Source organism: Diuraphis noxia, unplaced genomic scaffold, assembly GCF_037042655.1.
Source record: "Diuraphis noxia isolate RWA-SAM2 unplaced genomic scaffold, SU_Dnox_SAM2 contig0005, whole genome shotgun sequence".
Lineage (NCBI taxonomy): Eukaryota > Metazoa > Arthropoda > Insecta > Hemiptera > Aphididae > Diuraphis > Diuraphis noxia.
Window position 1 is genome coordinate 7,694,096 of NW_028301715.1, and position 17,057 is coordinate 7,711,152.

A 17,057-nucleotide genomic window follows, 5' to 3' on the forward strand; every position below is an offset into this window, starting at 1 on the left:
CGAAGAATTGATATTTAATTGACAATATTGAATTGAAGACTTTGAAGGTATAGTACCACTAGAATAAATGACGTACTGTGTATTTCAATTACTTTTTTTTTTTTTATCTCCATTAATGTTCGTTGACAGCGTAACAAATGAACTAACCTATATTATGTTCTAGTCATTGAACTGTACGTAATTCAAAATCAAGCGTGGAAATGCTATATTATAATATTATACACATTGTGTGAGTCGATTTTTAACTGCTATCGTGTTGGGATTTTTATGACTAGGTATATAATATAGGCGAGAATTTCGACATGATATCTATGTGCGATTCTGCTTTAGTTTCTCGACCTAAATGTCTATGAAATCCAAGAAAATCATTTAGCGGAATGACAAAAATAGCAAAATAAAGTAAATATAGAAAAATAATACAAGGGAACAATAATTTGTCAGAAAATAAAAATCAGGAAAATATATGTACGGAAATAAATAATAGGAACAATTATCTGTAGAAAATATTACAAGGGGAAAACTTTCTCAGGAAATTATAATTCAGTAAAATAAAATTTGGGAAATTAGTTCATAGGAATTCCAAATTCAGGAAAATAAAAACGGCCATATAATTTATGGAAATTTCACAATCAGGAATGTATTATGCTACCCCTATAAAACTATTATTCCTGAATATTAATTTTCCGTGTAAATATTTTCCTGGTATTTAAATTCCTATAAATTATTTTACCATCTAAAACTTTCCTGATTTTTTTATTTCTTGTAAATTCAGTTTAATGATTTTGAATTCTTATGTTTTATTTTTACGGATATATTTTTTGATTTATATTTTCCTCAATTTTTAATTGCTAATAATAATTTTTCTAAAATATATTTTCTCGTCATGAAAACTTTCTGACAAATATTTCTTCAATTTGACTGTTCCTAACGAAAATTTTCCAGAAAATTATGACACCCCCCCCCCCCCCCCCCCCGAGATCTCACAAGAAACCAAACATGACAATTATTGATACAAATATCAATTAAGATGAATGCATTACAGGTATTTTGTCAAGATCAAAAAACGAATCCTGTCTTGTCGGTAATGTTTAATCAGCATTGGTTTTAAGGGATGGCGAATCCAATTTTGGGTCTTCAGGAGAAGTAATTGGCGTTTTATACAACGCATCAATTGCCAAATTTCTAGAAGGGTTATAGGTAAAGTTTTCCCTAACACAAGCTCAGCTTAAAAGGGATTGATAATCATAAAATAGTATAATTATTATATGAGTTAATATCTTTATATTGTTAATTTATGATGATTTAATAAAATAAAAATAAAGTAGTGTTTCAAGGTCTCCGTACAATCATGCGTCAATACTCATCGCTATAACTTTAATATGATTATAAGGTTTTATGCATTTAGCAGCTCATATAGCTATTTATATAATATATAGTTATTTAGCAGTTAATGAAAATATTATAATAATATATTATTTTGTACATTTTGTTTTGCAGGTTCTATTGACACATTCAAATAGCACCTATGATATAAATAATTATGGTCAGGTAACAATTGAATTGAATAAAATGCAGCATTCACAAGTTATTTAATTTTATTTAATTATCATACACATTCTGAAAAAAAAATCACAACTCAAAATAATAGGTTTACGTTCCTAAATCGAAACTTAATATATAAACATTAAACATAGATGTTAAGTATAAAATTTTTAAAAAACAATACGTTAAAATAACTTAATAATTATATTATTTATAAAACTTAAACAACAAAAAAAATTTTTTTGTGGATAGCATCAAAACTTCCTATTTCCAACATCAGACAAACAGATGTACAACGCACACAATTTTTTTATACGTAAGTGTATAATATTATGGTTATAACATAAGTATTGATGTATTTTAAATATATTTTTAAACAAAAATGATTTTCTCGACAAATATTTAAAATAATTTGAATACTTTTGACGTGTACACTACACAAAAATACAGCTAATATTTTTGGAAATGTATCAACACAATAATTTTAAATGGGATTTTATGTACCTACTTACATACTAACAATTATATCAATGAAAGCACATATAACTCTATCTTATACACATTGAAATACTTGTATTACAATCTAATAACTTAACATATATAATACGTAATTTGATCCCTAGCACAATATATCTCACTATTATTGATTAGACTAATAATGCTAAGAATATAGTACTTATTGATTTCCACGTGGGAACCTACTGAAACACGAATAATAATATTATGCTATTGAAATATATATAATAGGCACTAGACTAGATATTTTTAAAAATTTATAAAATAATAATAGTAAAAGTGAAGAGATTGATATATAATATTGTATAGAACGCGTTATGTCTACTGATCACGGGAAACAAAGGGATCAGGGTTGGTCATCGTTTACGTGAATGAACATAAAGGTTTTAGCCGATGAATAAAATGAAAGCCGATCGACAAAAAAGAAAGAAAGAGAAAACGAATTTCTATTTGAAAATATGAACCTGCCATTATGATAAATATATAACATATTATTTGGGCGTATATTATATGTATACATATTTTTTTATTTTTTTTACTCGTCCGCGATAAATCAATATTAACTGTCGATCGATTGCATTGATATATTTGGATATTTAAAAGTTATATAATATAGGCACTTGATCAGTTTGAAATGATTTTCGGCGAATACGCACAAAGCAATATTATAGGCAAATCACACAAAGATGTGATTCGAAATATATAATTAGGACGAGAACGTAAATTACAAACGATTCCCAAGAAGATCATATTATTCTATTTTATAAATAGCAGAGTTGTGCTAATTGCCAATTGCATATCTCTATTAGTCCAGTGTACAGAATTTTACGTTTCCAGTAAGATATTCATATAACTCCGCCCATTCTGTTAGTTAATGAAAACATAATAAAAAAATATTTCATTATATTTTGAGATCAGTTTTGTCAAGGACAAGTGGAAAAGTTTGTTGTTTTCACAGGAACTTTAATATAGTAAACAAAAAAAAAAAAAAATACAAATTAATATAGGTATAGTTGGAAAAAAATCGAGTCGATGACAATAATAAAATGGAAATTTATTTTTAAATTGCTAGCATAGCGATGATGGATTTAGAGCGACTACTGTTACAATATATATTTTACTTAATTTTTTTGGATTTTGTTTGTTTTTGAGACCAGTTTTAGTTTTAAGTACAATGATTTGAAGTATAGCACTACGTCGTAAATATAAAAAAATAATATCTTATTTTAAATACTACTAATATAATAATTTCGTATGATATTGGATACAGAAGTTATTATTATTATTTCTATAAAATATTTTATAATTATTTTGGCTTTTAATACAATATACTACTTATATGCGCTTTAATGCTAAAGTACAATTATCTACCTACACATTTAGTCGACGTACACTAGCGCCCACTGTTATACAATATGTTATCCATTGGTATATGTTATATGGTATAGATGAATTTCTGTTACGGTGTTAAAACCAAATGTCGTGTTACGAACTGTATTAAACCTACTCGTCCGTTCATACAAATAAAAACCAACCGCATATGGCATATACCATATACCATATAATAACGACAGTGTAACCTGTACGTGAAAAATAACATTATTATACCGATAATTGTGTTAGGCTTATGACTATCTGAAAATACTGTACCTACCTATACCAACCGATATGCCATGTTATTAATATGATTTTGTTACGAGATAAAGCCGACGGATAAAAAACTGTGCTTTTATATTTATATAAAATATATATATATTATATATTATTATGTCTATTAAACCGATCTATGTATTATTATTATATATAGTGATATTATTAAATTATTAGAGAACCGGTAGATTATTGTAAGCAGCACGATTTAATTAAATTTTTTTTTTTTATCAAGAATTTTGCTTTTTATTTTTTAATGGGTTAGTATGGTTACACGTTACACGGTTAGTCCTAATATAATATTATCATATCTTAAACGAATTTGAACAACACAAAAATAGAAAATAAAAATAGTTTTTTCTCAAAATTCTTACCAAGCAATACGCCATTGACCGGATGATCTATTTGTTTAAGAACAATTAATATTTAGATAAAAATAAAATCGAAATCAATTTTACAAAAACATTGTTTTAAAACGAAACCCTGCGTTAATTTTTTGAATTTATAGTTTATATTATAATATAGGTGGTAATAATTATCATTTATTGATTTTCGTTGTATATACCTAATAATAATAGCTCATATCTTTTGTAACGAACTGATCGAGATAAAATAAATAAAATAGATAAATTTATATTGTTTTTCATCAATGTTATTTGTATACAACGCAAAAATATGTATAAATAGTTAAACATTTTTTCACTATATCGAAACATCAATAAACCGATAAATCTGTTTACGTGGCCATAATAATATATATGTATCGAAAAAGCCTCGGGAGGTGTGTATAATACAATATCTCTAATTTTGTGTGTTTCTTTTGAAACCGAATTACAGTGCCGGCTTTTGTTATATATATATATATAAATATATAAATATTATACTCTTATAAATACGATCACGTTATCACATAAATACTTAATATTTTAAATAGGTACACCATTAGTTAATCACTATATACTACATCGATAATAAGTCCGTATAAGCTAACCGTCTAACGTTAACTCCGGCGCGTATTAATTGAGATTTCCCCCGTCGTTTGCCGAGGCGACCGCATATTTTGCATATCCAGCGGAGCTCCACAATAGGACGATGGCGAAAATATTATATGACAGCCGTCAATTAACATAATAATTATTATTATTCTATTCGGTTTTTCGTCTAGCGCCGTGGCCGCCATAACTCTGCGATGACCTGACGCCACGACGGAATGCCCGGAAAAACGTCAAACTTTTTTCGAGGTCGGACGAACGGAAAAAAAAAACAGGAGAGAGAGAAAGAGAGAGTGTGAATTTTTCGGGTGCTCGGGTGGTGGGTAGGCCAAGGGGGGATGGGGAAAAACAAAGAGATTTGACGAGAGAGAGAGAGAGAGAGAGAGAGAGATAGAGGGTATAGATGAGTTTATTTCTTCGGCGGACTCTCCCAGCCGTTTTCTTTGATCATGTGTGCCATTTCGATTATGTACTTGCCCTCCTTGTACTTCTGACTGGATTCGAACGCGTGTTCCTGCAACACACATGTACACACCAAAATCATTATAACATAATAATAATATTATGAATTTTTGTTGTTCATAGTGCACTCTGTACGCGTAGGCGTTACGAATAACCCCACACGTATTATAATATTATACCGCGCATATTGTAAGGGGAACAAAAATAATAATGACTTTAGCTGCAAGTATTATATATAGGTATTAGGTACTGCGAGAACAAAAACGAGTACACAAATATAACCACAGTGAGTTTAAATAATTATTATGTTAGTGTTTTTTATAGGCGAGAGTTCACCTTTATATTATGTTCTTTTGTGGAAGAACAATCATTTTTTTTTTTTTTTTTTGCTTATAGTTTTTGAAAATATTTATTTACATAATTTTTAGTCATTTTTCAAAACAGCATTTATCCCTTAAGATTATATTATGATATAATAGGCATGTTGAATCATTTTCATATATTAAGTTTTTCACTTTTTTGTGTGACAATATACGGATTATCAATTTCTCATTTGAAAACGGAATATTTTTATCAGAGTACCTATATACTTCAATACATAAAAATCAAATTCGAAAGAGTGGTTTTTAAGTTAATTGACTTTGTGTAGATAATGGGTTTGGAAGATATGAGTATTTTAACAATTTAGTTATTAATATTATTTATCTATCGAATTTTTTATTTTAATTAATTATGAAACGGTCTTGTATACTAAATATTATATCCGATACTGGAATTTTGATTTATGTACATCTACAAAAATTTTCAAAAAATTAACCATTAAATAATTTACACAGTAAGAAGGTAGATTCTCATTTGAAAAACAGAAATTTTTATCTCCAGAGGACACTCTTAATGCCAGGTTCACGCAGGACGAGAAAGCAAAACAAAAATTGAACTCAATTTTTACCAACATAGACAGGACAATCTTAATGTTTTAAAAAAAAAACAAAGACCGGATTCCGTGTGGTATTGGCATTAATAAGTAGCACAAAAAATTCTAAGGAATTTGAAAATAATATGCGTAATCTTTATGTATACATGAAAATTCAAAAATCAGAATTTCAATAAACTCATTAAAACGGGGTGAAAATGCTTGGTGAAGTATCCCGAACCTCGATTCAGGTACAGTTCAAATAATTAAATATTATAATATTTTAATAAATGTGTACTAACATATTACTTATGAAAATTAAATAATTGATTACGTAACTAATAAACAAAACTCAGCTACAGAATGAGTAATCACAGCGGAACACTTCGTGGAATGCGTTTGAAAAAAAAACGATGAATTATACATTTTCAACTTAATTTAAATCTTCTGAGAAAATTCTTTCTATAGCATTTTCTTAGTTGCCGGTAGTCAGTCACTAAGTTCAATATTATTATTATGAAAACTGCAAAGTTGGTTCACACATTATAATATAGTTAATAAGATTATTTTTACGGTGAAACGATATTTATAAACATTGGTTTGAGTTCAAAGAAATTAAAATGCATTATTATGTGATTCGCAGATGGGCGATTCGACGGGAAAGATCTCTTGTGATGCTTGAGAAATGTAAGCCGACTGATGTAATGTTTATTTTTATACAATGTATAAAGTTCTATAAAATGCTTTAAAAAGTTTAAAAAAAAAAAAAAACTCTCGCGGTGATAACATTATGTAGGTGCCTATTTTGAAATCTTTTTTTTTTTCAAATCGTAATTTCGGTTTTTATAATACTCTGACTTGTTAAGATGCTATTGCGCACTTTCACGTCGTACGTGATAATTATTGTCATATAGTAATAAATACACAGTAGTTGTACACTCACGTATTTCCAACCCAGGGTGGTCTTACAGCATTCACAATATATATCGGCGACTGCATGTAGTCCGGTCAACAATATCCTTTCTTCTGCCGGGCCGCATCCGACGTTTACACTATAAAGGAGGACGAACAAAAGTCAATATTTACGTTAAAGTTTATGTTGAACGAGGTGGGAAAACAATTTAATGGGAACCCGAGCGATGACGTTCAACAAAACGTAGAAACGTAAATGTAGTTATATTATATTATTTATTAATATCTACAAAATAACCTATACTGAGAGAGTGACTATAGCCGCTAACGAAATATAATTATTGTACTTCACTTATTAATTCAAGTCCCGAAAAAGGCAACGTTATACAGTAAAACAATAAAAATAATTATACTCACACAGAATTGAAAAGGTATGCTCTTCCTTGACTGCCTTGAAAAGACTGAAACAATAAAAAATAAGAAAAAAAAAATTATTAAAAAAACGACGTAATAACAACAACAATAAAATCGACTAAAATGCTAGTTAATAATTTAGTATGACGTACAATGCATATTGTTATAAAAGTGCATATAAATACTCTACACAATATTGCATTAGATAGCACCCATTATAGATAAACTAATTTTTACATATTTTGTAATACCAATTATTCGATATATTAAATTATTTTTAGTTTTTAATTATAAAATTAAATACTTCACATTATCTTACTATTACAGAATAATATACCTCGTCATAATATAAACCTATACGGAATATCTCGATTGTACAAATGCTAATTAGCTAATTAATTGTGTATAATAATTAATAGGTATGGAATAAAATATATTACGTGTTGTTTTTATTTTTTTTCTAAAACGCAAACTAAAAAGTCGACAAAACATTGATTATCTATTTTTTGTTACCGTTTTAAGGCTAAGACATATTGTATGGTCATTAGCCTGACAAAATGATTGATACAATGTCTACATATTATTATGTTTAAACTATAATAAATTATATTATCTCCTATTACAGGCTATCGTCGAACACAAAATGAGCAACACACATTATTGTACAGATATTATATCGATATTCTGTCGCCACAGTAAATTGAAACCAATGTCCTGTTTGTTATTTTATGACAAATCAGTTTTCGAACCGATCCGGCGCGACCATTAACCTCGTCACTCGTCATTATGTCGCTATAGTTTAAAAAAAAAAAAACCCATTTTATTGCATTTATAAATTTCGATAAGGTTACGGAAAAGGGCAATTAAAAAATATAGATTATTTTTCATTTACTTACTATCGAGTACATCGACTCGTGACATCATACCCCAGATAACCGTGGTGGTATAATACAATCCGGCACGATTAATTGTAGGTTATAAAACATTAAATGGACATTTTTTTTTTAAAGGTACACAATAGGTACAGGGTGTCTCGTGAAGACTTACCCATTGCGATATCTCCCGAAATAATGGAGATATCAAAATTCTGGTTTCGTGATAACAACTACAATTATTTCATATTCATATTATAATGTTTCGGTAAAAAAGTTTAAAATACATTTTTTTATTTATTTCCAAAAAAAAAAAATCACTATAGTCATTTTGTAGAGTTTATTATTCTGGAAATATTGACGTTTCGACATTTTATTTTCGTTAATTTCCCGATTTAAAATTTTTTTTTAATTTTGAGAAAAATTGCGAATTACAGTAAAACCGTGTATAGTGCTATCAAACATGTGAAACTCCGCGACGTGCGCGTGCTCGTACGTCCGGTTAAACTATTTCAGCAGTTGTAATCATATATTTTTATTTCTTCAAAACTAGAATAAAATATTAAAAATCAGGAAATTAATGAAAAAAAAATGTTGACGAACAAAACAAAACTAGAATTTTGATATCTCCATTATTTCGGGAGATATCGCGATGGGTAAATTACTAAATTCTCGCGGGACTACACTGTAAACGAGCAACCGATGATGACGAATGACTACTATAATATAAAATAGCTCCAATTTTCATCAAGCGCGCTTTGATTGCAATGAATAATGTAAAACATAATGTAAACGATTTAAAATAGAAACACGATTTGTGCATAATATTATTATTACTACGATTATTTTTTTATTTTATTTATTAATATAATTGTTTCAATACACCAAGTATTTTTACAATTGATTTGACGAAAATAATGAAAAAACTAAAACTAAACCCGATATCTACCGAGATAAAATTACTGTACAGTCCGGAACTGCAAAAGGTAATTTAATCAACAATATACATATGGGTGTGATTTCATTGATTAAAAATATAATAACATAATGGGCCATTGTTACGCGCAACAGCCAATAACAGTAGTTATTGCGATGTTATTAAAACTTGAAACAACACTGCCTATGCCCTATACCCAGATCGTAAGACCCGTTTATATGATTCTACGAAAATGACGTGCGTCAAAATGCATCATCTAATGCAATTCTCTGTTAATTGTATTATGATGAGCCAATATTGCACCGCCGCTGTACCTATGTGCTGCTCAGTATAGATAATATTATGTAGGACTTTGCAGCGGTTTGTTGACAGGCGATCGTTGAGTTTTTCGAAATAATAAGCAGTGTCGTTGTCATTCCAGTGCCATGATCGCAATTAAAAAAAAAGAAAAAAATTGATGAAAAAAATAGTTAATAGATGCAGGCTGCAGCAAATAATAGAACGTTTTACTTCAAACAATTTCGGTCCAAACATTAAAACATCATGCGATCGGAAGACGACTGCAGTTGTACTTGATCACTATAGTGAAAAAAAGATGTGAAGACGGAATTTTTAATGAAAATCATGTGCCCTATATATAAATATAAGAGATACGGCTGCGATTTTCCAATAGGCGGAAGGTGTTCCATAGTTTTTTTTAGTTATCGTAAAAATTTAACAAAACGGCTGAACAAAACTTTTCCCGTTTCGCCAAAAACCGTTCGCACCTGAACAAAACGGTACGTTATTCTAATAATGCGACTACGGAGGTTAACAACGATGATGGACATTAATAACAGTATAATATTTTATGGTTGACAACGGCCGTAAACGAATATTATTGGGTTTTTTAGGGTTCATGGCAAATCACCGTTTCTATACGGACCGCACAACCTGCACAACTATTGCCGACGAGTTCTCAGTGTTCTCACATTATATCATTAAAATGTTATTATATCGATTCGGCGGGGGTAGCTATATATATAAACCTACGTATAGTAAAATGTGTATATATATAGTCAATCAACCAGAAAATAACCACATACGCGGTATATATATGTGTATATAGGTATAGACACTATATATATTATTATTTTTAATAGTATATAAACGACGTGGGTAGGCCAAAAAATAATCAAACGACGCAACTATATAGCCCTATATATAGGTAGGTACGTCGCATTCCAATAATATATTATGTTTATAAAATAATTTGTTTTAAGACTCTTTTGTACGTCGTGTTTAGGCGAGTCCGAGACGTGTGTTGATGACGAATAATGACTATAATTCACACAATTTAATATATACATGTCCCATCGTACTCTATACGTATGCCTTTACGCGGCGGAAGCGCAGACACTAGACAGACAGACGCCTATTGTACGGTCCGGACGATTTTGATTTTTTACGATCTCGTTTAGTGTTCACATCGTAGAAACGTTATATGGCCGGCTACAACGGATGTGAACGTGAACCACCATAAAAACGATACTCCTCGTCCTCGGCGATATCATAATTAATTATTATTAGACGCGTTTATAATAATAATAAAAGGTAAGTATAATAGATAATATACCATCGTCCCATTGTGCGGTATGCGGTACCTACCCGTCCGCGTTGGAGGTTAACCATTTATAATGCGTTTTATTTGATATTAATTTACCATAATAATATAACGCGTAACGATGCGTAACGAAATCGACGACGATGGATCGCAAGACAAAATCGGGCACGACGAATTATTATATAACTGTAGCGATCGGCTTTTGATCGCTGCACAATATTATATTACTATCATTGTTATTATATTTATAATATTTGTCATGGTAATAATGTATAAAATGTAATATAATAATACGATTGAACATTATTTACGCTTTGAATTAATTCAAGACGTTTGCCGCGACGCACAACCCGTCCATACCGCGTTATACAAAGCTGGCCCACGCCAGACGAGTCCAATTATTATCATAATATTTCGTCGCCGACTGCTGCTGTACAGGCTCTTTCGAATTCCGTAAAAAAATAATTATCGAAAAAAAAAATATATATTTAATGGGATGGGAATTTTTTAGATGATGCTCGTCCGGGATATTCTACAGCTGGTTTACTGCGGTTACCCGTTTCGTATCGAACACGAGGGCCCCTGTCGTATATGTATTTATACACACGATACAAATTAATAAACTATTATAATATTATAATATAGGTGCCTGCTGATAAGAGCACGCGATTATATATTATAATATTAAATTATCATATTTTATTTAGACACGTGTGGCTTATTAAGTTTTTACAATAGGCCCATTATAATAATATACGCCTTATTATATTTCAGTGCGTGCAATTGTATGACAATAATTGATTTCAGAAAGAAAAAAAAACAAGTGGGCTAACGTGTGTTGGAAAATATGAGATCAAACAGGTTATATCATACACGCCCCTCTTGGTATAAAATATATAAATTATTTGAATATAATATAATAATAACGAATTACCAACAGCAGTACAATACAATACTGGACCTGCAAGAAATCTAGAAGGATGACCTATGCGAATATTATTCGATATAAGCGAAATACGTAGTCGACTCTCGATGGTGATAAAAACAAATAAATAAATGTGCTGAAGTTCAAACGCCACAACACTAAGTAAGTCATCGGTTTTTGATAATTCGAAATAAAAAAATGTCTTTCCTTTGAACTTGGAGTTATCGATAGTCGACCTTATTTGCCTACTATATATTATGTTAAGTCGATGAGAGCAGATCATAAAACGCACTCGACGCGGTGCCTTTAAAGTTTTATATTGTTACGATATTACATATATGTATATTATATAAATGCATTATAAATTATAATAATATGTTCACAGCACTATTGTTGTATATATACGACATACCACGCAACAACGAATGTGTATTATTATATTTAATTTAATTAAAAACGATACCAAATACCACAAAAACAGTGCCGTCGCCGGTTACTGTTATTGTTATAAAATTATGTTAGTTTTATATCCTCAAGTGGTAGAATAATAATACCATTTTGAATTTTCTATCCATCACGCGGACGGACGATTTAGAGGTCAACTAGTTTAATAAAATGGGGTTAAGCGGTTTTTTCAGGGAGGGGGGGACAGCTGCAGGTGAAAACTCTTCATTATACTTATACATATAAATGCAGTGTTTAAATTGGTAGGTGCGCAGAGGGACGGAGCTCTTCAACAATTTTTTTTTTGCGTAACCCAACTATATTTTTTCACAGGTTATAGGTTCACACAACGAGGGAGGACGGCACAAACTTATGTCAAAAATAATTTTTATTAATACGTGGATTTCAATGTACGTTAATATTATACATAATATATATATATATATATATATATATATATATATATATATATATATATATATATATATATATATATATAACGATACAGCGGATTTTAAAATTTTTAGTATCAAAATTACATTTGAAATTAGTTTATTAATTTATTATAATTTCTATGGTGCTATATTTTTATTTTTATAATTTGATTATCATTTAAGAGGACGCTTCACACATATATATCTTGTTGTTTCCGTCTTCCAAGTGCGTAACATAGCAAATTTAAGCTTAGCAGTTCACGTTTAATTCCGTTACTTAAAAAATTCGAGTATATTGATTTATTACTATGACAAATTATATATTTATAACTATAGCGAGCGTTCCAAAGCAAAATCAATCTAATAATAACTACCCTATTCCTTGATGAATATAATTAAGGAGTGCGCTATAATGTATTATGCAGAAAAACGAAGAGTAGCTCAGTCCCCCTTCGTCCTAACCCAATTCTACCACACTGTATGTATATGTTTATATATATTATAATATAGTCATTTAGATGTCAACTGACGGAGCTTTTCAATAGACCAAGTATTACATACGAGATCAAACGGAGTAAGTTGGAATGGACAGGGCACGTATGTATACCTATATAGAAAGCAGGATTCAATGGTTCAAAGAGTATACTCCAAGAAAAGCCAAGGAGAAAAAGACCACTGGGTAGACCAAGACTACGCTGGGAAGATGGAATTGAAAAACATTTCCTAAGTGCTAGAGGGGTGGACTACGAAGACATGGATTGAAAGAGGAAGTAGCGGAAAATAGAGAAGAATGGTGGAGGATTTTTTTCTATGGCAAGATATGGTCTTAAAGGGCCCCAAAAAGAAAAAAAAGTCATTTAGATTCATATAATAGACGATATAAGTCAATCAGTGTCGCGTATATCACATATTATTCGTATACTGAACAGCACAAAAGTTAAAGATTAAAAACGAACTTAAACGCTATATCGGCTCGGTAGAATAAAAGGCACACTACGGTACGACGACGGTGTACCGTTTACACACACACACATGCGTCATATATAATAATAATCATAATTGAATAATAATCGAGTCCGTTGGCTGATAAAGTTTTTATGGACGAATCTATTACATTATCATACTTTGTTACCAGCTGGCCGCGGGACGATGAGGGGGACCTATGAACCGAAACGATTATTATGCATTGCGGTCGTGTAGGATATTATAGTAATCGATACAATCATAAAGGAAACATTTCGTAATGCCCAGTATTTATAGTACACATTATCATAATTAATTAGTATATATGGCACAGATAAACTAATAAATACTAACTAATAAACTAGATTGCTAACTGTGATAAGATTTGAGGTTACCATCCGCCATTTAAAAAGAGACCAATGGGTCTTATCACACGTATTTAATATTGATAATAAATAAATTTATTTTGACGCCAAAATCTTTTTTTTTTGTTTATCACTTTCTACAATTTTGTGAATAAATTTATTTTAATTACGCCTTATAAGTGTTTTTTGATTATTATTTTAAATTTTAGAGAATATTACAAAATAAAAATAATTCTACGTCATCTTTTAAACACAAATGATAACGAACATTATTGGCCTCGTTTAAAAATATGGCGGCCAATGACTTCAACCAATTTATTATACAGACGCTGTATCAGGGTTAGCAATCTAGTTTATTCTATGTATCTGTGGTATATGGTCATAACTGTTATCATCATAATCATCGTTAGATAGGGTACGAACGAATCGACCGCAACGACCATAAAGTTCAGTACGGAGATAAGAATAATAAATGCAGCAGAACGAAAAAACACAAAACTATATTATTATTGTTGTTGTTTGCTGAAAAAATACAGAATAATAATAATATTGTACCTACCTATACTTTACAAGTTAGTTAGAAAAAAAAATCGATCGGTCGGTTGTATTTTAAAATTAAATTTGAGGTATTGCAGTGCACCGCCAAAATACATTTGTCACCATTTGGACATAATCAATACGTTATTGTATTATAATTGTCATTTTTGACAGTGCCATTTTCATTTATTAAGCAATAAGTAATAAATACATTATATTTAACGATGCGAATGTTATTATTTTAAACGTGTTGTTTGTTATTATACATAGGTATATAGGTATGTATTATATAGTTAAATTTTTTTTTTCACTCGTTTTGAATAAAATTAATACCCATCGGAAATATATACTACATTATACGAGTTTACTAATTTGTATATTATTAAAAATGACGAGTTTTATTATATTTTTGTTAAAAGTAAATAATAACCAGTAAATAATATAATATTATGTATAAATATGATAGTAGGTACCTACCTATATTGGCGTTTAGATATCTGTTCAAATCAATATAGTAATTAATTCGGTTGAAAATTCTCGGCACAACAACACCTACTCGTGTGGATATAATCAATTTGAAAATCCCAAAAATGTATTTCATTAAAAAGCGATCGTACCCACCCGCGCCCGTTACACCGATGTATAATGGGTGATGACAAAAATCAAAATCAAAATATTGTTGAATTGTCCTTCGGTATTTAAGTATTAAGTATTATTAAGTATTTTAAATTATTATTACTTATTTATTTATTTATTATTATTATTATTATTTAATTAAATTATTATTATTATTATTATTTAATTAAATTATTATTATTATTATCATTAAATATTTAAATGTTGTTTTTTTTTTTTTTAAGTATGTATATATATATTATATACTCGTATATATATATAAACGTTTAATAGTTTATAGTCAAAACAAAATATTATACAAAAACGACAGTTTAATTGTTGCCGATTTTATAAAATATAATGTTAATATTGTTACGTATATAGTTCTGCGTAGTAATATACCAACTGAGCTTTAAGCTCGAACCATGGTATGTGGAGATTATGGATATTATAATTCGATTTATGGTAAGATACTTGGCTGTGTAATAAAAATAAGTTTAAAAATGATACGATAACAATTTAAATTAAATATAACATAATATATAGTAGATATAGATATTTTAGAAACAACATTTACATCAACGTTACATATCATGACGGATAAGACATTACATATATTTAAACACGTGATTGATTTTTTATAATATTTGTGTTGAATTAAATTTGTTTGTACATTATTATACCTATAATATAATAATGTGTTAATCTCGACATTATTTTGATAATTAAACTTATATGTGATTGGTGCTTTAGACGTTTACACCACACGATGCGGCACAAAAATAATATTAATTATATGTTGTATTTGTATAATGTCAATATGGTAAAATGCGGTTTGTAATATTATTCGCAATGATTTATTCTTCCTATCGAAACAATAATATAATTCAACTGTATAATACGTACAAATCGGAAAAAAATATATGTCATTTTATTTTTACGTACATAATATTATAAAATGTGAAATGTGCGTGTACAGTGTAGTTTAGGGCTTATCTCTGCGGGAAAATGATTGCGCTGTGGTATATATATATAAATATATACTGTACTGTAATATAATATACTGTTACTAATCTGCGGCGGGTGCCTAATCTTTACAGACGAAATAATAAATAATAATAAAAAAGGTACAACCCTTTAAACCTCCTCTCCCATGGTTGTCCCACTCCAGGTTACTTATTATTCGTCTTTTATCCACGGTGTAGAATCGTAAACATGCGATACGTAACACTATATAATAATAGTTTGATAACAATACGTAAAAATTACTAATTATTATTATTACACCGAATAGGTGTTCACCGCAAATCTCGTCGAAACGCCTTTTGCGGTTATAGGTAATTCTGCGTTCATTGTTAAAAATATTGCGCAGCGATTATTTATTTGTCATCATGTCAAGTGCACAATATGTACATACATAAATACAATATAATAATATGTAAAATACAAGATATATATATATATATATATATACACAGAGAGAGGTTTAACGACGGCGAGTCGGTTGAAAAAAAAATATAATCGCTCTGTTGACGCAAGCTGCAGTGTGTTTATACAATATTATATACGACGACAAACGCGCGCGTGCTGCACATGCACATTTTATTTCGCGTTTGCACAAAACCGCGTTGAAAATGCAATAAACTGCATGACTGCAATACATATATTGGCATACTGCTGTATGCGTAAGTAATGTACAAATAAAATAATAAATCAAAATGCATTACATCCGACTACGTGTCTACGTAGTAATACGTACGATTGATTAATAATTACATTTTGTTATTTAAAAACGAAATTTTCATAGTAGCTATGACACATGTCCATCCCGACCTTAAAACCCTTGGAGTACTTAATATCTAAAGTTTTTTTTTTTAAATATTTCTCTATGTGGTTATCGGTAGAAAATGTCGAGGGACCGCTTTAGGACGTGGTGTATAAATATAGTAATAATTTTACTG

General features: G+C 29.5%; 1 protein-coding gene across 2 annotated transcripts in view; it reads right to left on the reverse strand.

The window, feature by feature from the left end:
• Positions 1-1,577: 1,577 nt before the first annotated feature.
• Positions 1,578-17,057, reverse strand: part of LOC107164380 (Yippee-like) — a 47,020-nt gene continuing 31,540 nt past the window's right edge. For both annotated transcript variants that reach the window (XM_015512181.2, XM_089229060.1), the window contains 3 exons: positions 7,405-7,448; positions 7,019-7,127; positions 1,578-5,214 (listed from right to left, as the gene is read on the reverse strand). In XM_015512181.2, the coding sequence (XP_015367667.2) occupies positions 5,110-5,214; positions 7,019-7,127; positions 7,405-7,448 (258 nt within the window). In that variant the 3' untranslated portion in view covers positions 1,578-5,109. The remainder of the gene's footprint in view (positions 5,215-7,018; positions 7,128-7,404; positions 7,449-17,057) is intronic.